The sequence below is a fragment of the Schistocerca serialis genome, chromosome 3, assembly GCF_023864345.2.
Source record: "Schistocerca serialis cubense isolate TAMUIC-IGC-003099 chromosome 3, iqSchSeri2.2, whole genome shotgun sequence".
NCBI lineage: Eukaryota > Metazoa > Arthropoda > Insecta > Orthoptera > Acrididae > Schistocerca > Schistocerca serialis.
In genome coordinates, this window is record NC_064640.1 from 412,543,245 (window position 1) to 412,569,188 (window position 25,944).

General features: G+C 38.2%; 1 protein-coding gene across 1 annotated transcript in view; it reads right to left on the reverse strand.

Moving 5' to 3' along the window:
* LOC126470283 (pyruvate dehydrogenase E1 component subunit beta, mitochondrial) overlaps positions 1-25,944 on the reverse strand; it is an 89,107-nt gene that overhangs the window by 56,576 nt on the left and 6,587 nt on the right. Inside the window, exon 5 of the mRNA XM_050098034.1 lies at positions 14,021-14,128. Coding sequence (XP_049953991.1) covers positions 14,021-14,128 — 108 coding nt within the window. The remainder of the gene's footprint in view (positions 1-14,020; positions 14,129-25,944) is intronic.

Here is a 25,944-nt window from a genome sequence, read left to right on the forward strand (position 1 = left end):
GGATGCTGTTTTGATCAAGACTGACCCAGATCGCATTTTGGACAAGCCCTCCACCCCCCCAAACTTGTCCTCTAAATGCGCTACAAAGAACTGAGGCGTCATGGACACAAAGGATTCCCTATCAGCTCGCGTACAAACGAGGTAGCAGGGAGAATAAGATCTGCCCCCATCCTTAGTCTTGCACTCCTCCCATGATGTGGCCAGGGAGGGGAACGACTTGGGGGTCATAATTCTGTGTGTTGAATTGAGTCCTGGAATGCTTAGAGACTGCTGGTGGCTGGCCAACAGCAAGAGATTATGTACCACGCTCCATTGCAAGTCATCCGCCCTGATGCCATCCACTACGACCCAGGGCCCTCCCCACAGGTGCCACCCACCTGCACCAAGGGCCACCTGGCAGGATGGCCATTGCCGGGAGTCCCGATGCCCCAGAGAGATAGGTATTTACCCCTTGGCATACATGGGCAGTTAACGGCACAGGCATCAGCTGAGCGATCCCTGTGTTGTCAGGGGGTTACAACCAACAGGGTACATGGCGACCCCACCACAACGGACTGGCTACTGTGCTGGATATCAGGTGCAAATAAGTCCATGGTCACTGTCGGTGCAGAAAGCGACTCTGCAAAGTGCATGGGGGAAACCGCACCCAGGAATGTATCCTCACCCAAGAGAGAGAGAACGAGTGGGACTGCAATGGGACGACAAGAAAGGGGGCTAGAGATCTCTACGCACTATGGACACGATGCACAATGTAAGGCACTCTTCCCCAACTGGCTCACTCCTCAGGAAAATTTGGAAATACGGAGGTCAAAGCCTACAGGGGACCATTACATGAAAGCCAAAATGTGTGCGACTCCTTTTAGTCACCTCGTACAACAGGCAGGAATACCTCTGACCTGTTCTAACCCCTGGACCCGCAGGGAGGAATCCATCTTTTAACACTTTATCTTCATCCAAATATTTCACTTTCGGAATCTGCACTAACCTCACTAGGTTTCTTTCTTCTTTTTCAGCTATAAACACACATCCACTGCCAATCTATCTTTGCACTGTAAATTCAAATTGGAATTTAGAAATTAACTGCTATTAACATCCAATTTCTGCAAGATTTCTGCCCCTTATACTAAGTGGGCATTGTTACCATTTATAGGTGACACCAGTTCTGATACCTTTCCATAGACACTCCTGCAATTGAGTAATATTACTCTTTACTGGTACAGTATTCTTCCTTGTCCTAAATCAGAATTTATCTTATCAGATATGTGGAGGGATTGTTGTAACTACAGGAAAAGCCAAGTCTAATTACAATCGTTTTCAAGCAGTATGCCAAGAATAGTACGTAGGAAAGAGTTAAAATTGTAGAGCTAGATGCCAGGCGTGGTAGAGGGGTCAGTCAGGGCAGAAGTTCAAACTGTCGGGCAGCTGCGCTTGATAAGAAAGCAAACAGCCACCAAGTTATAAAGATACAAAAGATGATCTGTGCAGGGACCCGTGATAAGCAGCCAATTAAGAGTATCAACAGAAAGCACTTCTGGTTAGAGAGAGAAGTCTGGGAGTGGAGAAAGAAAGAGGGCCCTTGGTGGGGACAGCACTACGTCATGAGGAGCCAATGAAGGGCTCAGGACACAGTGCGTGACCATATAGGGAGAGGCACCTCTGTCCCTCCACCCAGCTTCTGAAGAAAAATAATGAAATTAATACTTGCCAATACCAAATAAGGACAAGTTGCCTTCGACACTACGTCATGTCAAGCGCTGGTGGGGTCGAAGGGGAACACTAACAAAACTCAGGAGTATGCTGCTCCGCGGTCTTTTCACGCTCTAGAGGTTAGGCTCCCGGTAGCGACAGTAGTCAGTGCGGATAGCAACAGCCGACTTGAACTGAGGAGCGGGCTGTAGGCAGGCAGCCGGAGATAGCTGCCGATGAGTGTTTAGGCAGTAGCCGTGGTACTCTGACGTAGGGTGCTAGTGTGGGCAGCAGTTACTGCAGAGCGTCTGTCAGGCAGTCGGAACGGTGAAGTTAGTCACCGTCTCTGTAATAGACTTGGCAATTCCGCAGGTACAATCACTAAGCAGTTACGGTGATCTGTATTTCTTTCTTAATAAACTAGAACTTGTGTAACGTTTGCAAGAGTTGAATTCCACCCACTTCCTAGCCTTGTACTTTCACACCAGGGATTGCAACATCTTTGCCAGATCAAAGTCTCCCTCTCACTAAGGTCAACTGGCTAAACCCCTTTGACAAACCATGTCACTCAATCCCTTGCAAAACCCACACTTGGGACACAACAGGATTTCTCTATCCTAAAACATCCAAGTGTTCACACACTCCACTACCCTAGTAGCATGTGCAGGTGTGTGTGTGTGTGTGTGTGTGTGTGTGTGTGTGTGTGTGTGTGTGTGTGTGTGTGTGTGTTTCATACCTACCCTATTAAAGGTTTGCCACAATTATCTACCCAATAGCGGAGGCTGAGAAATAGACATCCAAGATGATCACAGAATTGTCTGAACCTCTGGTTCCAGCCTTCCACTCTCTGCTTCAAACCAGGGGACCATGATCAGACTAGGGAATGCTGCTACAAAATGTTAACTCTGCTTCCACCTCATGCCTGAAGCTAACTGTCTTCACCTAAGAAGCCAACTGCCTGTAGGAACTGAGGATTGCCTCTGAACCCATGCAACAGGCATGACATGAGAGAGAATCTGCAACCATGTGCACCCAGTGCACTCAGTTACTGCCAGTAGAGCCTGCTCCACATGTCTGACGTGATCCCTGGCAAGTAGACAGGTGGGCACTGACTTCCCTTCCTTGCTCGCTGTTTCCCTACGGAGCTCCATCAGTCGCCAATTAGTATTTTTCGGGTTAACATACCTCCACCTGTCTACGACATTTATTAGCTGAACTAGATTCTCCATGAGAAACAGGACAAGATGATGAGAAGATGTAGTCAACAAATTCTGCTGCACTTTCTGCCCACCCCACCCCCCAAAACACACACACACACACACACACACACACACACACACACACACACACACACACACACAATATGGCAGTTTGGATTCTTTCGGCTTCAACGAACCACATATTCTTTCAACAGTATGGCTGAAAAAGTGACAGGTGCCAGAAAAGCAGAAACCAGGCCCTACAATCAATACTCACCTTCCACATGGATGTAAATAAATAGTGAACATTGAACAAGATAAAAATGTAGTTTATGAGGAAAATTTATTTAACTAAACATGAAAATCATGTAACTGCTGAATAATGTTCAAAAGAAAATATTGAAGAAATGGGTAACCACATTAGTCAGGCAATTTCACTAATAAGATGCTTTTGGGCTTGAAGTAAAACTGTGCATTAATCAGTAGGAGGTATTTTCATTTGCCATTAATTCTTCTAATAACTGACTATTATATACTGTATTTTTTTTGGGAACAGCACTTCACAATGTCAATATTGTAAGATAAATTCCATTAACCGACCAAAAGCATAAAAATAATTTTTTAAATTGATAACACTGCACCAACTGCAACACATTACACTGTGACATGTAGATTTGTGTTCATATCACTTAAATGAGTCACTTTGAATATCTATCCAGAAAGTGTGTCAGTATTTTACCTAAAATATCACATACCAGAATAAAAATTCCACAGTCTGAAAAATTTTGGAGGAGGAGGAAGAAGAGGGATGTTCAGCATACAAAGTGGCTGCAACATTTGCTGTGATAAGGAAAGTGGTTTCCATTTCTGAACAGAAAACACATTATGAACTACTCAATATTTGACTTTCTCAGTAGCAAATTTAGTTTTTAAAACCATTTTGAAATTTGTGAGTAATGACTGTATGTACAGTTATCCAGTTATGTAACTGAGTGTCCATTATCAGTAAGTCACACTACCCATGTGAGGCCCTGAGAGTCCAGCTTCAACACCTACAGTTTATGCTATGTTTACAGTGTGAAGTTCACAGTGCACTGCATTACAGTCCTCAACAGGTGTCTCCACCAAGGTAATCCTCAACCATAATGCTCCACCTACCACTATCAATGTTTCACTGGAAGAACATCAGCAATTTGAAATGGCAACATATGTGGAAAAATCATAAGATATTACCCTCATTTACACATGTATAAAAAATCAGATCACTGCTTTTTGATATAGGTGTAAATGATGGTAATATCTTATGATTTTTCCGTATATGTTGCCATTTCAAAGCTGATGTTAAAATGATGTCAGAACTGTGATTAAAAATATCAGTGAAAAATATTTAATAGTTCAAAGTAATTACTTGTTTTATTTGAGGCTCCCAATAGCAATACCCCCCCCCCCCTCCCCTCCAGCTAGAAATGAATTGTGCAATGCAATCACTGGAGTGTTGGGGGTTCTACCCTTTATTTCTATACAATTTAGTGACTGTGTGTTTAATTTAATTCTAAAATACAGTGCCATAAGGAAAGAAATAATTCTAACTAATTAACTTCCTTCTAAATGAGGACAGTTCTTTCTGTAGTGTGTTGTAAAAGTGAATGTAGACATCGTTTTAATGTAATATGAAGTCAAAATACATAAGACACTCCTCTCCTTTCCGAGGAAAAGGGGAGAAAAATTAAATTAAAATGAAGCTATGTTAGAATGAAACTAACTTCTTTATGGCAGTCGTATTTTGTTTGCAAGATTCTCAAGCCATGCCTGAAAACCTAGGGGGATCAGTACTAAAATACCTAAGCACTACTACAAAAATAATTTTCACATAACATGACTGGCAAATTTTGTATTAGATAAACCTTTCAGGTACAGTCAAAACATTAAACTTTTCTGTACCTGTATCCAAATTACTACTGCATTCAACATTTGGGACTTAATATAGCAAGTTTCCACATATGCCAGTCCATGCTGTGGCAAAAATCAACTTTTAGCACATCGACTGACATTACTGGACCAAAAAATGACTACACATGTTATTGTTTTGTTGGATTATTAATCTACTTCTTCCCCAAGCCACCAAATAATTGACATGAAATAAGCACAAAACCTCATTACACTGATAAACTACAAATTCACAGAACTCTACTACATACATTACAAGTTTAGCAGTATAGTTTATTTGTAATTCAATTAAAAATGGCGTTTTAGGTATCCAGAATGAGATTTTCACTCTGCAGCGGAGTTTGGACGGTAGGAGACGAGATACTGGCAGAAGTAAAGCTGTGAGTACCGCGCGTGAGTCGTGCTTCGGTAGCTCAGATGGTAGAGCACTTGCCCGCAAAAGGCAAAGGTCCCGAGTTCGAGTCTCAATCGGGCACACAGTTTTAATCTGCCAGGAAGTTCCGTGTTTTAGGTAATTTCTTTAAACTCAAATATAAAATTAAGATTACCACCTTCAGGTAAGTATTTCAGCATTGCATACATAGTAAAGGGAATCTCTCATTAGTCAACCAGAACTGTAAAACAGACTATTTTCAGTTCAGCAGTACAACTTCATATTACTGCTGGCTTTTCCTGTTAGTCACTGACTAATTTCAGTTCATGTTGACTGTGTCTTCTAAAGCACTGCATGTGAGAACTCTCAGTTCATTATGAAACTTAACAGGTTCCAATTTTGCTGTCGGTTATTACGTGTCAAATATAACCACCAAAGTCTTACAAACAAACTCTCCTGTTCAGCTACGTTTAGCAGTAAATAAGTCTGAGTATCTGAAAATATGGCATTTTATTTACAAGAATCCTAAAGTGTTTTGACCCATTTAAGAATCCAAAACACTTTATTAAAATGTGTATTAACTATTCTGTATTTACACAATGAACACACATTAAAATATCCTTACTTCATTGACTATGTACAGACCATTCCACACATTAAACATTACAAAATACTCAGGAGGCTTGGTCTATACAATATCAATAAATCCAGTGACTTTAGTTAGGAAAACAGTCAGGAAACAAGAACACTATGGCTCTACAACACAAAAACAGGCTAAGGGAGTTCTGTTAGCAATGACAGGAAAGTTTAACAGCTTAACTAAATTTACCCTTTTAAAGACACATACACAAAATAATGAACTGTTAACATGGTGTGGAAAGTCTTGGCAGAGTATAAATAATTTAAGAGTACAGGTAACAATTCACCAGATAGTGGACGCATCAAATTGTCTACAAGCACACAATTCACCAGTTTGCAGACGAATCCTTTTTCGAGCTAGCATTTGCGTGTGCACCCACCTGCTGGTGACCCCCCCTTCCCCCTCACCACTGTATGGCTACATTATAGTCTAGTGAATGAAGAAAAATTAGTGGTAAAATTAATGTAGCCATAAATTTTTGTACATTGGTAGGGGTGTGTGTCACGAACAGCTTGCTAAAAATTCTACCTGGTAGGGTTTGAGTGTAGGGGGCATGTATAAGTTACTTTTTTAGCTTTTTATTGAATATGTCAAAAACTGCACAATCTAACAAGAAACAACAATAAATTACATCAAATTTCTTACAAAAAACATCATATTCATGTTTTCTCTAGGACTAATAGTTTCCACAATGCAGGTGAGAGAGAACTCCCAGATTACTAGAAACAGAGTTTCAATGGAATAAAAATCAATGCATATTGTTAAATAATGTGGGTTATGTACAAATATTAAATGTTTGTATCACATCTAAGTGCAGTAGAAGCATATCAAGGAATAAACTTTGTTTTGGGGGTGTAATACAGTGGAGGGCCAGGGGGTAGGTTAGAAGCATGACGGGAGATAGGTCACCAGATTGTGGTCATGCATTTCCCTCCTTCACTGACCAGCAAAATTAAGAGTGAGCAGGCAATTCCCCACATAACCACAATCTGGAGACACACCCTCCCTCGTGCTTCTACCCTGTTACACCCCCAGAACACAATTTTTTCTTTAATGCAGTTCTACTGTGCTTAGATGTGGTGCATAAATTTAATGTTTATTCTTAACCCACTTGATTTAACAATAAATATAAATTTTATACCATCATAACAATGTTTTTAAGAATGCAAATGTGCAATGTGGAAAGTATTAGCCCTACAGCAGTGGTTCCCAACCTGGGGTAATTAACCTCTGAAGAGTACAACGAAATTTTCTGAGGGGGTAAACATAAAAAGGTTCTACTGTGTTTTGGTCATGAAAGTAAATTATTTTTCAAAAGTTATCATCGTTATTGTAGTTGATAGTACAATTGGTATAATGTCAACTGTATCCTGATGCCACATGTCCCTGAGTTCCTCAGCCAGTTGGATGTATTTTTCAATTTTTTCTCCTGTTATCTTCTGTATATTGTAATACTGATTACAACAACTTACCAGTAACTGTATTTTCTCAAATACTACCATTAGCATGTGTCACTATGTGGTGGTGATTACAGATTATGAAACAAAGATACGGACATCTTCCTCACATAATCCAGCCACTGCATGCATATTTTGAACTTTGTACCACGCACAAACAACGGTAAAATTGAGACTTGTTGATCACATATGCTTACATATCTCTTGCAAATGCCTTCTCAAAATTTTTGGTAGTTCCCGCAATGGGCAAGAAATTGCTTCATTATTCACTCTGCAACAGATAAACGAACTAATTGATAGCACAAAACAACTGTAACTGTGTAATGGTTACTGTAGTATGGTAGGGCCTACATACTATCATTATTATTTCTTTCCTTTCTCAGACGTTATGTCTGGTTAAAAATGGAAAGTGACACGGACCTTGATCAAGCATGACTTCCTTTTAACTGTATGGTATGTGTTACATTGCATTTAGGAACTTTCAGGTAATTGAACATGTATCAATAATTACAGATTTCTGTAGTTTTATATGTACGTTTGGGTGTAGCTGTATTGTGTTGATGTACTGGTGGATATTGTGTGGTATGACTCCCGTAGTTGACAGTATAATTGGTATAATGTCAACTTTATCCTGATGCCACATGTCCTCGACTTCCTCAGCCAGTTGGATGTATTTTTCAATTTTTTCTCCTGGTATCTTCTGTATACTTGTTGTATTGGGTATGGATATTTCTATTAGTTGTGTTAATTTCTTCTTTTTACTGGTGAGTATGATGTAAGGTTTGTTATGTGGTGTTGTTTTATCTGTTATAATGGTTCTGTTCCAGTATAATTTGTATTCATCATTCTCCAGTACATTTTGTGGTGCATACTTGTATGTGGGAACATGTTGTTTTATTAGTATATGTTGTATGGCAAGTTGTTGATGTATTATTTTTGCTACATTGTCATGTCTTCTACTGTATTCTGTATTTGCTAGTATTGTACATCCACTTGTGATGTGATCTACTGTTTCTATTTGTTGTTTGCATAGTCTGCATTTATCTGTTGTGGTATTGGGATCTTTAATAATATGCTTGCTGTAATATCTGGTGTTTATTGTTTCATTCTGTATTGTAATCATGAATCCTTCTGTCTCACTGAATATATTGCCTTTTCTTAGCCATGTGTTGGATGCGTCCTGATCGATGTGTGGCTGTGTTAGATGATACGGGTGCTTGCCATGTAGTGTTTTCTTTTCCCAATTTACTTTCTTTGTACCTGTTGATGTTATGTGATCTATAGGGTTGTAGAAGTGGTTATGCAATTGCAATGGTGTAGCCAACGTATTTACATGAGTGATTGCTTCGTGTATTTTTGCTAGTTTCTGCTCGTTCTATAAAGAATTTTCTTAAATTGTCTACCTGTCCATAATGTAGGTTTTTTATGTCGATAAATCCCCTTCCTCCTTCCTTTCTGCTTAATGTGAATCTTTCAGTTGCTGAATGTATGTGATGTATTCTATATTTGTGGCATTGTGATCGTGTAAGTGTATTGAGTGCTTCCAGGTCTGTGTTACTCCAGTATTATTATTACTACTACTACTACTACTACTACTACTACTACTACTGGCTGTCGTCAGACATTATCAGGGTGTATACGTAGACGAGGAAAAAAAAATTCCCCAATTTCCCGGTTAGAAATACACGTTCTCCCAGATGAAAATACACTTTTTCTGTGTTAAGTAACAGTATACTTCCTCAGAACCATAAAACTTATCAATCCTTTTGATGGTTGTGGTTTTATACATCAGCACAGAATTTCCTGGCACTTTAGAAAACGAAGCTCAGGGGAAAAAAACACGTTTTGGAAAGATGTCTGATGCGCAGCAACAGGTATACTGCATATTTTTGTATTACGGAAGTATAAATTTGAACTACACCAAACACCACATGTTACTTTCTGAACGATTGAAATTGAGTTTGCGATGCGGTTTTGTAAGCCAGTCATAGCTCATGTCAAGCGATCGCGCCAGCCGATGACTGCGGATATTCACAGTATAGCACATGTGACAATCAGCCAATACCAACATCACTGTTGAGCAGTGTGAACACACAAATAGGTAAAGGTAATGGTTTAAATTAATACACACAGTGTTGCTGCAAGAAAAGAAAAGCTTTCACGTATAATATTTGTCTTTAAGGTTAATAGGCTGCAAGAGAAGCTAAGCTTTCACACATAATGTTTATCTTTTTGCGCATGTTACACTTTAAGACACATCACACAAATGTGCCTCTAAAATTTTTAACAACGACGTAAATGTCTGTCTTCTGGGCTCAAAAATATTGTAAATGGTCATCCTCAAAGATCTGATTTTTGAATAAGATTCAAACCGCTCTGCGATTTAAGAAATTCATCAGACATTTGTGAACAGAGTTCTTTTTGCTTAAACGGAAATTTACTTTGAAAGTAACACTTTTCAAACAACCATTCGGAATATTTTCCTGCGACCTGTTAGAAATAGATTTGTTTCAGCAGTTGCCAGATAACAGGTGTCCTGTGCTTATGCAGCTACGATGACGCAGGAAGCTGGTACGTTCGTATGTGTAAAACATTAAAAGATCTTACATTATGTCATAAAAGACACAAGACATTAGAGGATATTCCAAGAGCATGGGAATTTTGTGAACCATACTAAAATGCATAATTCGGCTTAAAGTGCACATTCGTATGTCCAAATTCAGATGTAAATTTTCTTGCAGTACCAGTACTGTATTATCTCATGTTTGGTTCTTTATTATGGCATAATGCCATACGTGCTAGAATATGAAAACATGAACTTCAAATGAAGTGAACAGTTGAAACTAGCCAATAGTGTGGAATTAAACACTTCGTTTCAAATAAATTGACTGCCTCAGCAGAAAAGATTAATAAAAGCAAAATTTCTTTAGCAAACTGACAAAAATAACTTCATTGTTCTGCAAGGTGATTAATGCCTGACTTACAGAAAGGTGGAAACAAAATCAAATCTGAAACTAATAACATATTTTAGCCTTCCATAATTATGTGAATGTATTTTAATTCACTTGATAGCTTCCGAGCACAAAAATCTGTTTTGTTTTCATTTGACGTGAGAGCAATAAACGAAGAGGAAACAGCAAAAACACTTACTGGTAACACGGGTCACATGGAGACCACCACCTCGGACTGCTCTGTGCATCAGGTCCAGATCTACGATATTTCCAAACCTGTGCAATATTAGATAGCGGCACTCCCCCTCCCTCGAGCGTTTAAAGTAGGACGCCAAAAATTTAAAAAAGTCGACTTTTCAAAAATATCTTCATTTTGCAGTGCACATCTTACTGAAGAGTCTGCTACATAAAACATATATGTTCGAGGGAACGTAAGACATGTTATTTGGTCTTAAGTGTGACAAAGTGCAGTGCCACACCTCTTCACACAGCATTCTTCCATCACACGTCGCTGTATTTCGCTCCGTGGAATTCAAACGTGTAATATTTTGTAATGGGTGCCATCAAACTATATTCAGGCCAGTGGAAATTAAAATGTCCTGTGGTGCCTCTCCTGCTCGCAGTCTGCCAGTTTGACACCCTGCCCCTCTTAAAAAAAAAATCTTGCAATTAATACTGGATGGGATTATTTGTAACTGACAGACCAAGGACTCTTCAGAAAATTTGCAGTCTTTACTGCCTATTAGCAAATAACTTGCTGTTTTGTGTGACATAAAATTAAACACAGGATACATAAAACGAGTAAAGACAAGAGACAAGCAGGACAGTACACATTTCTTCAATCCTTAAGCCCTAGCTTTTTTCCCCCTCTCTAATCTTGCCACAGCTTTATATGGCATACTTTCCTTTCTGGGAAAGAACCTATTACCTCACCAAAGTTCATCAAGATTTTGCTAACGGAAAAACGAAATGTCATTGTCTAATACTAGAAAAGCTCTGATTAAAATAGTACCCAAGACTAGTGTGGTTTCTTGATCTGATTACGTGTATTTTGTCACTGTCTGCTAGATAAAACAAAATAGGCCTGCCTAATATTGCAACAATTGTTACACACACCAAATAAACGAGACTGTTTTGGCACAAATGGTCATTCTCATAACACAATAGAATATAATTCACGAAGTACCAATATCAAATGCCTATTAGGCCAACTACAAGCAAAAAGTTTTATGTTAGGAAATAGTTTCACATTTCATTCATACTCTCTAGTTTCTGAAGCAAGAGATCAAAAAGCAGTAGTACAAAATTTTTATATAAATTTGGAATTGTCATATTCTTCCGTAATTTGTGTGAGGCCCCGTTTATTCTCCTTCTTCGTTCTAACAAACAATCTTGTTGTCACTAATTCTGTAACAATTCCTGACAGTGTCAAAACTTATCCTCTGGTTAACTTCACTAACCCTGCCACAATCACCGGTTTAGTTATCGCATTTATTCCCCGGTTAGGCATTATTACGTGTTCGTACAACGCATTTTCCACGCTACTCCCAGAATAGGACTTTAGCGGCTGTTAGCCAGGGACTGTATAACTGGCCCTTAATAGTGCAGCGGTCTGGTCAAAAATTTTCTGTCAAAATTTCATTTTCTTGGATACATGGAGAAGACAATACATAATCTTTGTTGCCTGTTATTCCTGTTATTCCTTTATTTCCACTCTGGTAGTCTGAATCTATGGATTTCACTAGTAATTATAACGCTGATCATTTGCAAACCCAGTCAACCACATAAACAGCGATTGGCATTCACCCGTTCAGCTTTATTCCGATCAGCTCATATAGCCCTGTCCCCTTTTGTCTGCAGGAAAGTTTATTTCTGGATGCGATGGGGATTCCCCTGGCAGAGGTAACACATACACTATGTGCACATTCAAAAATCAACTTATGATAAATTCAGAAATAAACTTAGAATTTGTTCAAAAATGTTCAAAAATCAACAGGGATGCGTTCAAAATCATAGCTCCAAGCCTGTTGCACATACGTGAATCTGGCAGATTAGCAGCACCAATAAAATTTTTCCGGATAGCATCTGGCTACTTGCTGTTGTATACAGCTAACTGCCACACTTCTGTAGCCAGAAGCGAGAGAAGGTACTACTCATACGCGACTCAACTGCGCATGAGCTTTCTCGCAACCACTCAAACAAATCTAATATAAACAGTTGTGACGTCAAGCTCATTGGAGGCAATTTATTGTTATGAAACATTGCATAGTCTTCCTAAAGCGTTTGACACATTTTGCTGTTGGCAGACGCTTTTATGACCACTGGGTTTTGTTGTGGTATATGGTGCATTTCCTTTGTAACTTAAGTTTTACTTTCATTTTTTCCTTTCGTTCGTGTTTTATTGTTGTAGCATTATTCTGCAGTAGCAAGATACAGTAATATTCTTTGTTAGAGTATTGGTTCTTACCAGTCAAAGTTACAAAAATATACCTGAAAACTAAAACAATGAAAAATTCCTGGAATTCTAAAAAATTCCCAGGTTTTTCCCGGTTTTCTCCCGGATGTAAAAATTCCCGGGTTTTTCCCTGATCTCCCAGTTGTCTCGTGTCGTATACACCCTGATTATGCATTCACAGTGGCAGTCTTCCCATTTCTGTCAGTTAAGAGGTAAGGAGTCCAGCCATCAACTAAATTGCAAGTAATATGTATAGTGCATATATCTTAACTTGGTGGATTTTAAATGTGGGTGCAGATTATGGGTGAAGCAGGTGTCATTAGGGAGAGGAGTATAACAGAGGAAGCATGTTTTGTAGCAAGGTTGTTAGAAACGTGCAGTACTAATTGTCTCATTGACTTATTTGTTTGTGGGTTAATAATCTACAACAAATATACAAAATTTATCTTGAATTTTAGGAGTGAAAGTGCTTAAAGAATATTGTTTTTGGTTCTAATTTTTAGTTAGGCACTGATGATGTTGATGGTGCAGGGGGAGAGGGGGAGGTGGTACTGGCTAATTACCAGCTAATTTCTGGTTACACTCAGGGGTAATGGTCTCAGAAAGGTTGAGAACCACTGCCCTAGAGAAAAAATGAATAGGGTCTTTTTTGTACGAAATATAACTTAATTTAGTTTTATATTGGGAAACATTTTTGTGATGAGGTACAGTTTTCAAAATATTCAAGAAAAAGTGACCTTTACATGCCCCATGCACTAACACCCCACCAGTCAGAATTTTTAGTATGTTGTTGTGAAACATCCCGCAACTGTACAAAAATTTGCAACTACACAAATTTTTCCTCTAGTCAACATTTTTTGGCACGCACACACACACACACACACACACACACACACACACACACACAGAGAGAGAGAGAGAGAGAGAGAGAGAGAGAGAGAGAGAGAGAGAGAGAGAGAGAGAGATATACATGTAATACTGGGCTGAAAACATAAGTAGTCACATAAACAAGTGGCATTAAGGGCACACAAAATGCTCAATGTTACCCTTTGGCATAACATAACTTAATATACACATGGGACAGTGCAGTGTGACATGTCCGAGCTTGTGTTCAGAGATAATTACTAGTAAATAGTTGAAGCAAAGTGAGCTCATGCAGGCATCTTCTCATATAAATGTGAAAAACATTTCACACCCACTAGACAATAAACTACCAAACTCAACCACACGGTGTAGTATCACTTCTTTCCTATCTTGTTTATTCATTACATTACTTCAGAAAATCAGTGTAAATTATGATTTCGAGAAATACCTTCAGTCCTGGACAGTGGCTGTACCACGCACCAAAACATTGGGAATGTTGAGCTGCTACTCCAGCTGCAGCACCATTAGGTCCTCGGAAAACTATTGGTACGTTCACCTGCACATAAATTGTTTCCACATAAATACACCCAAACACAGGTCACATCAATAATGTACCAATTTGTACAGCCAAAAGTAACATTGTTTATCTAACTACAGTTAAAAATGCAATTATTCAGTGTGTCCCAGTAGAAATGGTCAATATTTTGTGATGCGACAGGAAAGGTCATTCAAAGCAAAAACGCCTAGCAAACATGAGCTCTAACATGCACACCTTAAGAGCTATGAGCACTTGTGCATTAAAAGATATGTCTTCAAAAGTAGCGAAGATGAACAAGTGCTCATAGCTCTTAAGGTATGCCGTTTAGAGCCCACATTTACTGGACTTGTTTCGTGTTATGGTCCGTACTACCACGTCTCAAAACATGGAAAGCAAAGAGCTTGCTGTAGAAGAGATTTGTTTCACAGTATTGAAGATGACATGCTCATACTGCTGAGACCATTCATCCTTGAACACTGAATATATGAAGATACCTTGATATTTATTTAGTCTGCAATTAACACTTGTTTTATTTTCTGCAACACACAACTGCTGCTGCTACTATTACTAACTGTATTATGGCAGTGAATGCCCTATATCTTACAAAGTAGTTTAGAAGCAGTATGTCCTAACTTTTTTACCAAATAATTCTACACCATAGCCAAATATTTTCTCTAAAAATGTCACTCACTCACTCTTACTGTTCCCTCTCTCAGCATCCTGCCACAATCTTGGACTGATATCTTAATAGCTTCATTTAATTATTATTGACCCCTACGAGTTAACGTCTGTTAAATATTTGCCAATTTTTGCAGTATCAGTAGAGAATACATATATTACTAGCATCTATTAAATCATCATCTTCTACAGGACGTAAGTACAATATTTATTATAATGTCACAGAAGAATTAAATATCCCACTGGAAATGCAACAATTTTTCAGAATCTTCTGATCTTCTTGTTCCCACATTTCAATCATTAATTGATGATATTCCTTTCAGGGTACAGCCGAGTTGTCTATTCCATTTTATGCACAATATTTTAACAACCAACCTGCTTATCATCCTCAGAGCTGTGTTTTTATATGTACTTGCTGCCTGCACTCCAACCAGACTAAAGCAGTGTTAGTGTCACACTCCACATGTGAATCAAACTAGGGCTCATTAACATTTTGTCTCTCTCAAATGAATTTCAACTGAAAATAGTTCACTTCTTTACGCTTCACATCTATGCACTGAGCCTCTTCAGCAACATATCACCTTTTCCCCCTCAACATTCATATCATTCCATTTCATTTTCAAATATCACTGATCAAAAAATCACATTTGTGTGAGATATGTGGTACAATGGAAGTACCTTCTGCCATGCACTTCACACTTGATTGCAGGGTACAGATGTAGACTGGGACAGCAGGTTGCCAAAATTCGGAATCTACTCAGCAGACTTATGTGGCCTGTAAACAACCTTTCATCAGTTTGGGAATGAGGTGCAGATATTGGCAGCTAAAATCAAGCAAGTTTGGGAGATTTTCTCAGCATTCTTGTCATGTAAAATTTGAGTAATTATCTCGAGCATTCAACAATCACAACCATCGTCAGTAGCAATTGACAGGATGACTGCTGGTTATAAAAAGCAGTAAGATCAATCAAGATACAATGTGACTCCATTATGAAAGCATCACAAATTTATCCATCAGTTTGTCTCTTTGGCAGTTCATTGAAAATATGTACAAGATTACGTTTGTTGATAGTAGAGAAAAATTACATTTGCAAATGTTTTGGTTGTATGCAAATCAGATGCATGTCTGGGTCAATTTGTATGTTGCAAGTTACACATTCATACTTTAACTTCATCATGCAGATCTAATACCTGACTCCAAAAAAATGTCATTCTAAATGCTCTGATACACAGAGTGGAAGCAATTTCTGAGAAGGACCATCCTGAACCCTGGTGCTGGTTTGTTTTCTCTCTGGCACTTTCGAATTCACTCCAAGCCAGCAATTGAATAGTTCCTCAGCCTGTCTTCCTGACCATTCATCAGCAGTGATCTGCGTGCTGCTACAGAGTGGCGCTGCTGATGTCCAGACTGGTCATGAGGCATGGAGTGCTTTCTGGGAGGCTCTCAGTGGCATGCTGTCAGTGATTATGATAACAGCATTGACAAGGGACTCTATGGTGGCAATTGCTATAGTCCTGGTATTTGGTTTGATTCCATAGTTCATAGTACAGTGGAGGTGCAGAGCAGTGTAATCCGTTGTTCAATGGTGCTGTTGGTTCCGAGTGTTTGCTGGTGCGTTTGCAGATAATTACACTGTTGTCTGTGAAGTTGTTAGTGATATTTTAATTTACTGAGCTATAACTCCATCACCTTGCACATCCATTTACACAAAGATAAGCACCAGGTGTTACACCACCATGAAGGATAACTTTGCCTTATGTTGCTGCTGTGTATTACAGTAATGACTGGCTCTAACAACAGGGTAGTTGGTATCAGACTGGTTTTGCTTGGGGCAGATTGCCAATTATCACTTAGTTCATGTTGTTTAGCATTGGAGCCAAGTGTTACTGCATTTGTGAACACCTAAAAGCTATAATGGCTTTACGTGTTTGACTTCCTTTATCTCATCATTTTCTGCAACTGATTATTTGAGTAAGTTTTGCCATACACATGAAAACTTATTGCTGCACAATGTATTTAATGTAGGCAGCAAGGCCAAACTGTTACCCAAACCAGCCTGTGGGTCTGTTGTGTCGCCGCATTCCACTGACGGTGTGTAGTGTAAACTGAGTAATTCTGTGCCGTCCAGTTTTAAGGTCATCAACTTCTTAAGTTGTCATTATCATCTTGACGTTTTATTATATTTTAAACAGACCTAGCACCCGTATTGGAATAGTATTTTAGTACAGCAGCTTAATTTACTGGCTTCTCTGGGGCTTTCCTCTAAATTTCACTACCAGTTTGCCAAGACAGGTTCGGTTATTTTTAAGGTTATCTAATCATCACTGGCAGTTAAGTTATTCTTTTCAAAATTTGGTTGGTAAAGTAATTATTTCAGCTTTAAATTGAACGACTAGTTTTTTTATTAGATTCATTGTTGAGTTATGATGTGCCTGTTGCATTAGTAGTTTTCAGACCTGTTCTTAAATAGTACTCTCAAGTATAGTGATTATCAAGTTTAAGACAACTTGCATTGTTCTCTCTATGTATAGGTAGTAACTGTATTGATTGAAGGAAATACTTCATTAAATATGCTGAACATTCAATGGGAGTGCATTCAAGGGAAAATTAAATTGCTATTACAGGATTATCTTTAATTGTTGTACTGGTCATCAGTGTCTATAATAAGCTATCACCAAGAATGTAGGAGTCAGTTATGGTGAAAGAGATTTTTCTGTGTCTGATCCTTTGCAAACAGGATGCTGAAGACATCTTCCAGCACGCCAAGCAAAAAGTGGACATCACATGCTGGTCATAGTTGAGAGCTTCACCTATTCTGTCAATCTCTAATAATTCAAAATTAAATTAACCTAAAACTTATCAATATCCAGCCCTCCACTATTATCATATGACAATACCCTAGTTCAGTGTCTATGGTAAACGTTGTCTTAAGTTGAAACAGATAAAAAAATTGTAGAATTACACTAACACCAGAGACTATACTCGCTTCCCTTCTCCACACTTAAATTAACAAAACAGATTCAATTTCATGTGCACTTGAGAGTGTACATCTTAGCTAACCATTCAGGAAGAATAAAAAAATGTCGCAGAAAGTCTGGACTTTATAATATTCCTTGTAAATGCTGCAGAAGCTATACTGCACTGTCTGTGTGTACCATGTGCACTCATTGCACAGACAACTCTTATCACATTACATAAACAGTAGTGCCCAGAAGTCAAACATTATCAGAAAATAAATGCATATGAGGCAGTGTCAAAAAGTAATGCCTTCAATTTTTTTATGTGAAAACTCTGAAAGCTTTCTAAACCTGCAGAAGTCGCACATAGACTGACAGACCATGCGAATGTATTTTTCTGTTCTATAAACACTTTGGAGCCATGAATCAAATGATCTGAGTACCTTCCTGCAATCAGTGGTGCTCCTTTGTTTCATCTGGACTACAGCAGGGGTTGTGGAATGGTAAACAGCTACAGACTGACAGTCCCACATGAGTAGCAGCAATGGGTATAATTTGTTTTGTTTTCTTTAGGAGAAATAGTGAAACAGAAGCCATTTTATACTTTATTCTCAAATGATTTCTTATGATTGGAGTGTTACTTTCTATTAGTTGCATCATTTTGTTAGTTATAGGTTTGTTCATCGTTCTAGTTATATATGTTTGCAGAATGGAATTTCCATTTCAGTTCATGAGGCCACATATGCATCCAGAGGGTTAAAATACATTGGCCTTCAGGAAATCTTGTACTCTTATACAGAGGCAAAAATGTTTTACTTGTATCCAGTCTCCACCATAACGACAGTGTAGATCAGTAAATTATAGATTGCAGCAATCAGTCGTCCTTTTAAAATTTTATTATGCACATCTAGACTTCGGCCAGAAGCTAGCCATTCTCAATGCTAAGAATACAAGAAGTACATAGTCAGATGATGTCATAAAAAGTTAAAAGTAATGGCTTAACTCATATGGTTTTGATATTACATACCACTATTATTTTCGCTCGAAGCATGTAAGTCCCTGTTGATCGCGCTTCACCCACAGTTCATTGAATACAACTGTTTGCAGAAGGCAGGCTGTATAGAGAACACATCGGTTGGTTACATGGCGCCATCTACATGAACTACGTATATAAAATTCAAGGGAAGTAAACCACTTCAAATTTGCATGAGAATTACATAAAATGAAACATAAGTGAAATTCCTTATATCGTAGTCCAACTTATTTCATATTTGCCGGTAAGTAATAAAATTTCCATATTCACTCCTTGTAAGTCCGTTATTATTATTAAAACATCTAAATTACATCAATGGGTAAAATTTTTTAAAAATTTATAAGACACAAGAAGACATGTGCTGTATACAGCTATTAGTTGATATGGCTTTAATATTTCTATCTTTATATTATACCTCCCTTTATTAAAACATAATACATATATTGTTCATCATATTTACTAAATATTTCACAGATGGCACCAAATGTCAGTCAGATGAATGGTTGGTGCAATTTGGCTATTTAACCACATCATCCCTTTAAACCGATTTTCCTTGTAAATGCAAAACAACCAATATATACTGAATTGCTGTTAATAATACTGTATATGCATCTGAGCTAACATATCATGGAAGAAGTTCTGTTGGTTCAGAATTATAATCATCGTACTCATACAGTATTATGCAAATGGCTGCTACATATTGGCAAGACAGCAGGTGTTACCTCATTCCCCCTGAGTCAAACCATAAACTGTTTCCCAACAACAAATCTTCGAACAATTCCCAGAACCGCGCATTTTTCATAACAACCTGATCATTAACCAGGTTGCTGTCAGTATTTTTGTGATGGCAGATCTCAACATCTTCTAGGAGGTCGAGGAACCTGCCCTTCTTGCACTTGTACAGCAACCTCACACTGTATGTCAAAGTCAGCACCTTATGTTTTGTTGTAAGTAAATGTGCAGCCATACTCTATTTCTCCGTGGTATCCTCCCTCCTCAACGCGACGTGTTCCCCAAACCTGATTTCCAGCCTCCTTCCTGTTTGGCCAACGTAACAGGCCCTACAGTCTTGGCAATCAATTTTATGAACTCCAGAAGCATGAAATATGTTTTTTACGTTTACAGAGTGTTGCAAAATACACCCAAAGTTGTGTTCTCCATACAGCCTGCCTTCTGCAAACAGTAGTATTCAATGAACTGTGGGTGAAGCCCGATCAACAGGGACTTACATGCTTTGAGCAAAAATAATAATGGTATGTAATATACAAACCATATGAGTTAAGCCATTACTTGTAACTTTTTATGACATCATCTGACTATGTACTTCTGTATTCTTAGCACTGAAAATGGCTAGCTTCTGGCTGAAATCTAGATGTGCATAATAAAATTTTAAAAGGATGACTGATTGCTGCAACCTATAATTTACAAGTCAATATAACAGTCGCTGAGAGCAACCGCTTTCCGAATGGAAGGTAACCTGACGGTGTAGATAATAAGACAGGCAAATCAGAAATGATAGTTATGTACAACAAGATGAAAGGTGCAGATGCGTGACAAGTTTTGTGCTGTCTACAATTTCACGAAACACTCGCAGATGGCCTATGGTCACATTTTATTCCTACTGAATGTTGAAGGTATCAATTCTTTACTAATTCATACTGCTAATGGCCTAAAGAGATTTTCCATACCTGTTGTTTTATCAGCTGCTTTCAGACCAAACCCAAGCTCCCACTACAATTTAAACATAACAAATTACATATTCACAATTACTTCATTGATTTTTCTCCATGTTGACTGCCTGCAGTGACTACTAACAATAAAAAACATGGTGCAACTACTGCAGGGTTAAAACATTATTTACATTCAACTTCTTTACTCTTCATGCCTACACATTTATTTCTCAATGTATACACTCTGGCAACAAACCCACTTCTCCCACCGAGAGACTGGTTTGTTGATACTGTCATTGTAGAATTTTTGACTTTGTCAATAAAGCCACAACCGCATGTCCACTTGCACAGTTTCATCACCAGAAAAGTGAAGTACTCGAAGCTGTTCCTTGAGTTTTGGAAATAGATGAAAATAGGATTGGGCAAAGTTGAGTCTATATGAAGGATTATGAACAACAGTGAACTGAAAGTGTTTGGTAACTGCAGATGTCCCAGTGCTCGTGTGTGGTCTGACACACACACACACACACACACACACACACACACACACACACACACACAGAGAGAGAGAGAGACAGAGACAGAGAGAGAGAGAGAGAGAGAGAGAGAGAGAGAGAGAGAGAGAGAGAGAGAGAGAGACCCCCCCATCTCAGCGATATAACAATGAGTATAGAGAAGTATTCGATCAAATGCTCCTATGAAAAATTGTATATGCATTGGAGTGCATCAATACAATACTGGATGTGAGTGGTTACTTTTATCTGATGACCAACATTTCTCAAGTCTTTGAGCTGTTGCTGGAGATTACATATCATGAGATACTTCACACTGCTGAGATGGTGCTCTTGTGTCTGGAGCTGTTTTGTGGTACCTGGGGATTCTACCCTTTAAAACAATGTCGAAATGTTGAATTTGGGACATTCTACTGTAAATTTCATCAACAGACTACATATGGTACACTATGCAAAAGTCAACCATTTTTGTTTGCTGAGAAATCTTGACAGCAGTTTCTGGTGATTGGTGACATTCTCTCTTTCTGTTTATTCATTTCCTTAATTATGCTTGACTTTTAAATACTAATACAAAAATTCAGAACAATGTAGCAATCTGGGAGAGAGCACAGCCTTGCACATACAAATAAAATTGTGATGTTTATCTCCTATGCATCTGCTCACTGTCAAGAAAAAATGATAAATTTCAGAAACAAATTTAACCAGGACATTAGTAGTTACCACAAATTAGTACACGATTCCTGGAGGTTAAAGAGAAATATGCACAGATGTTTGCATAACTTAATCTTTGATTACAAATATATTCATTCCTCTGAATCTGTGTGACATCAAAATGATATTTCAACTCACTACATGTTATATCAGCTTAGAGGAGCAGTTACAACATGCAGTTTTCCCATTACGATAACGGCATGATGTAAATGGCTTATACTATGTTATTCATATGAAACACAGCAAGGACATCAAGAATATTTTACACAATGAGGATTTTCTGAAATACTTCAGTCCTATATTGCGAGATAGGCCATGAGCAACAATGTGTCAACAGATAAAATTAATTTTCTGAAAATTTGATATACTGAACACGGGTATTGTGGGTCACTGATCTGGACTAAATCTCACATCGATCTTCATCACTCAGGAAAAAACAGTTGGCAAGTTGGACTGGTAAGAGAATTTTAAGTGAGTTATGCTCTGCGTAACACACTTAGGTTCAAGCTTTCCAAATTTTGTATATATCCTTTTCCAAAATGTGAAATATACTTTTCCTAAAAAACAAGATCAGTATTTCTGAACTCTGTGCAACAAATCCTAGTATTTCTACTATTTTTACAGGTGGTTGCACTGGAATGCTCAAGAAACCCAATGTATAAGCTAAAATTTGGCTAATGTTGCACAATACTATAGTTCTGTTAATTCATGTTGATAATATTTTACAGTTATTTAAAACCTAAATTTGAATTTTGCTAATAATCAGAATTTCTTATATAAAAATAAATCTGTAAGACTTTAAAATTTCACTGTTTCATGAAAATTATTTTTTAATAATGGAAATAAGTGACCCACAAATCGAAAAGCAGACTTGGAAATCCACAAGGCATATAAATCTCTGCACTCCCAGTTCAAAGCAACACATTGTTCTCCTAACCTAATAACCGAGATATTAGTAAAACTATACAACATAAGTGACTGTTAGCTCAATTGGTTCTATACAGTTACTACTCCATCTCAGAGCTATACCCCCCTGATGCATAGTTTTTACTTCAACGATAGCACGCTCTTTCCACTACATACTCCCCTGGTCAAAAACAAGCATAATCTTATTTCCTCCCAAATTTCAATATTTTTAGGTGCCTTACACCTTCATACCTACACCATCCCTTGTCTTTGCAGTTCTATACAGGTTCTCCGAGTGTCCAGAACAGTTTTTACGATTAGCATATGTATGGTATTTTATGGAAGTATAGAAACCTTGACAGATGACTTTCACATTCTGCTTATGTCTCGTTTACACAGAAAACTCCAGGCTTGCATGAAGCTCATAATAAAAAATTGTAATTATTATGAAGAAAAATCCTGAAGATGTGTCCCAGAAAAACAAACTAAAAATATAGCAACTTATTCTCCTTGACAATATCAGTATATATAAACTGAAAAATGCTGTGCACATTTGAAATAATGTTCTGAAACACATAATATGGAGGCTCTAATTCTGCTGTATTTGATCAATCAATTATTAAGATATTCTAAGCCTTTGAAAGTCACACCAATTCAATCCAACCCCAAAAACTATTTCATACTTGTCTCCCTCTTAACTCTTCATACAAATCCCAGATGAACTGGACACTTTTATGATATTTTGATAGGAGCACTTTTTAGGCTTATAGGCAACTACACTTATGTCCATGTTCACTGTGGGACTGATTGTAATTTCTATGCATGCCACACTATAAGCAGCAGCTACAGTTTCAAGACTCACTGAAAGTTCATCAGGTTAGACACACGTTTAGAGCCTTTGTGTATGCTCTACAAGCAAGCCAAATACATAAAAAGTGCACTGCATCTAAGATCGCCATGAACAAAAATTGTGCCCATCTCTAGCGTGCAGAAAATATAGCCAGGGATGAAAACACAGGTGATCTACCTATCTCATAAATTTAAGAATGCTGAGAAACTTCAGAGCTTATTTCTACATCCTTCTGGTGCTGTAGCCAGGGCACTGTTCACCTCATAGATGAGGCCCAGGAACATTACAGACTGTACTCCAATTAGTGAGGGAAAATGGTGTTAATGTCACAATATCTGACAGAACACCTTGCTCAATGGTGACAATGAAGAATGTATATGAAATAAACATATTTTGACAGGAGCATTTGTTTTGAGAGTACGTGCTCACAACCAAGTTTTAAGTGGGGAGGCACCCACATTTTCAGCTTTAACCTCTTTTTTCCTTTGTGTAATATCTGAAACCGACTCCAAACGAGAAGGTTTCTGATGAAGAAAGTATCAAGCCTGCAGAGAGGAAACCAAAACTAGTCTTTCCTCAATGACAGAGCAACATTTCAGCTGGAGGAGGATGGAAGAAGAAAGTCGCAGTGGCCTGTTTAAGAAACTAGGCTAAAATTTACCTTAACCAATACAGGGAAATTGGAGAAAACAGAAATTGGGATAGCTAGAAATGCGTATGGACCCAACTTGCCTTGAGAACAAATTCAATACCTTAACCACTTCACCATCTCACTCAGCACCTGTGGTATAATGGTGTCCTCATTTGTTAGTAATAATTGTCACCACCAGATATTTAAGGTGAACTCTGAGGTCTATTCAACACCGATCTACATAGTCTACTGAAAACAGAATTTTAAACAGACAAAGGGTGGTAGATGCCAACTGATCACTTATGTACTTCAATTTCCACATCACATGAATTCTGAACTCCTGAGTCAGCTGTATACATCATCTCTCTCTCTCTCTCTCTCTCTCTCTCTCTCTCTCTGTTACAGCACCATTACTAGTCTCAAGGTTGTGTACAGTTCAACTGTTGCTGAATAGTTGTCAAGTTGTTTTCTTTAGAGACTGGTTGGATGACGTTCTTATTTAGAAGAAGAGTTACAGTCTGGATTTTTTTCAGATTTGATTATGCTGGCATACTTAAATCCTTTATTCATAAAAGTATAGAGTCAAATTACAAAATGTAAGATACTTGTCTGTGATAGACAGTTTCAGTCTCAATATGCCACTCAATCATTGTAGAAGGTGAGAGATTCACACATTATAGCTCAGCTGCACACCTGTATTGACTGAAGAACTTCTCGTGGACACTCTTCACACTGTGTTGCCACTCTGGGGGGGGGGGGGGGGGGGGGGGGGGGACTTTTTTGTGATTTAGCAAATTTATTTGTATCTGAACTTTGTAAACAGTAGCCCTGCTTGTCGCCACAGTGATAAGTTCGTCTAAGTGATTGAAGTCTAGTGCATCACTTAGCTGTGAATTGTGAGAACTTGATTCTGTGTTTTATATTTTAATTGTATCGTATTTTCTGAGGCGTATACTAGGAACCAGTCCAGCATTTGCCTAGACAAGAGTAAAAACCCACATACAAACTACACTCAGCTGGCCAGTGTACCAGACCAATGGTCATTAATGTGACCTATTGTGATATGGATCTGTCTCATCTACCTGTCTCTCAAACTAGTTTTAAGCTACGTGAGCACATATACAACTACCACCCACATTATTATGAATGTAAATAAATACTTCTAACCATCTCAATGTATGCCCAAGTTTGGAATAAAAAGAAAGGATAGGAATAGTTAGCTGAGACACAGCTAGTGGAGCCATAATGGTGAAGCTATGTATGGCTCATAGCAGCCAAAATGTTGCTACTTCTCTTTCAGCAATTACAAACACATTGTAACTTATTTGTTGTATCCAGTTTCTTTGTTTTACATTTACTTTATACCCACAAAATACTAATACTGCTAAGATGATCCTGCATACTGAGTGAATATGGCTATTCAATGCTTTGGAACTGTAAGCTTGCCAATTGGAAATGAGATGGATAACCCCCCCCCCCCCCCCCAAGTTAGAGGGTCCATCCTAATACCAGCTGCATGCCCATCTGTGCATAATAGAACTGTTGTATCACAGGTACCTCAGCAGTTGCACATTGATAACTATTTTATTTCAATGCAATGTATCTACAAAACAACAAAGATCAATTTTACCAGCTTTGCAGTAATATTATTTAGTTTAGTTCCCTTTTGAGTCAATGAAAACTGCATCACTGAAATGAGGTTCCAGGAGTTCTGCAAAATATCTATATGCAAGTCTGTCAATCTCTCTAATACAATACGGATCACATCCAGCCACAAATTTCTTTGTATGAGGAAAGACAGAAGTTTAGGACTAAGATCACAACAGGTCAGTATAGCTCATACAAAAGTGTTTTGTAGATTATTGATAAACTTAAGTGGAAATCT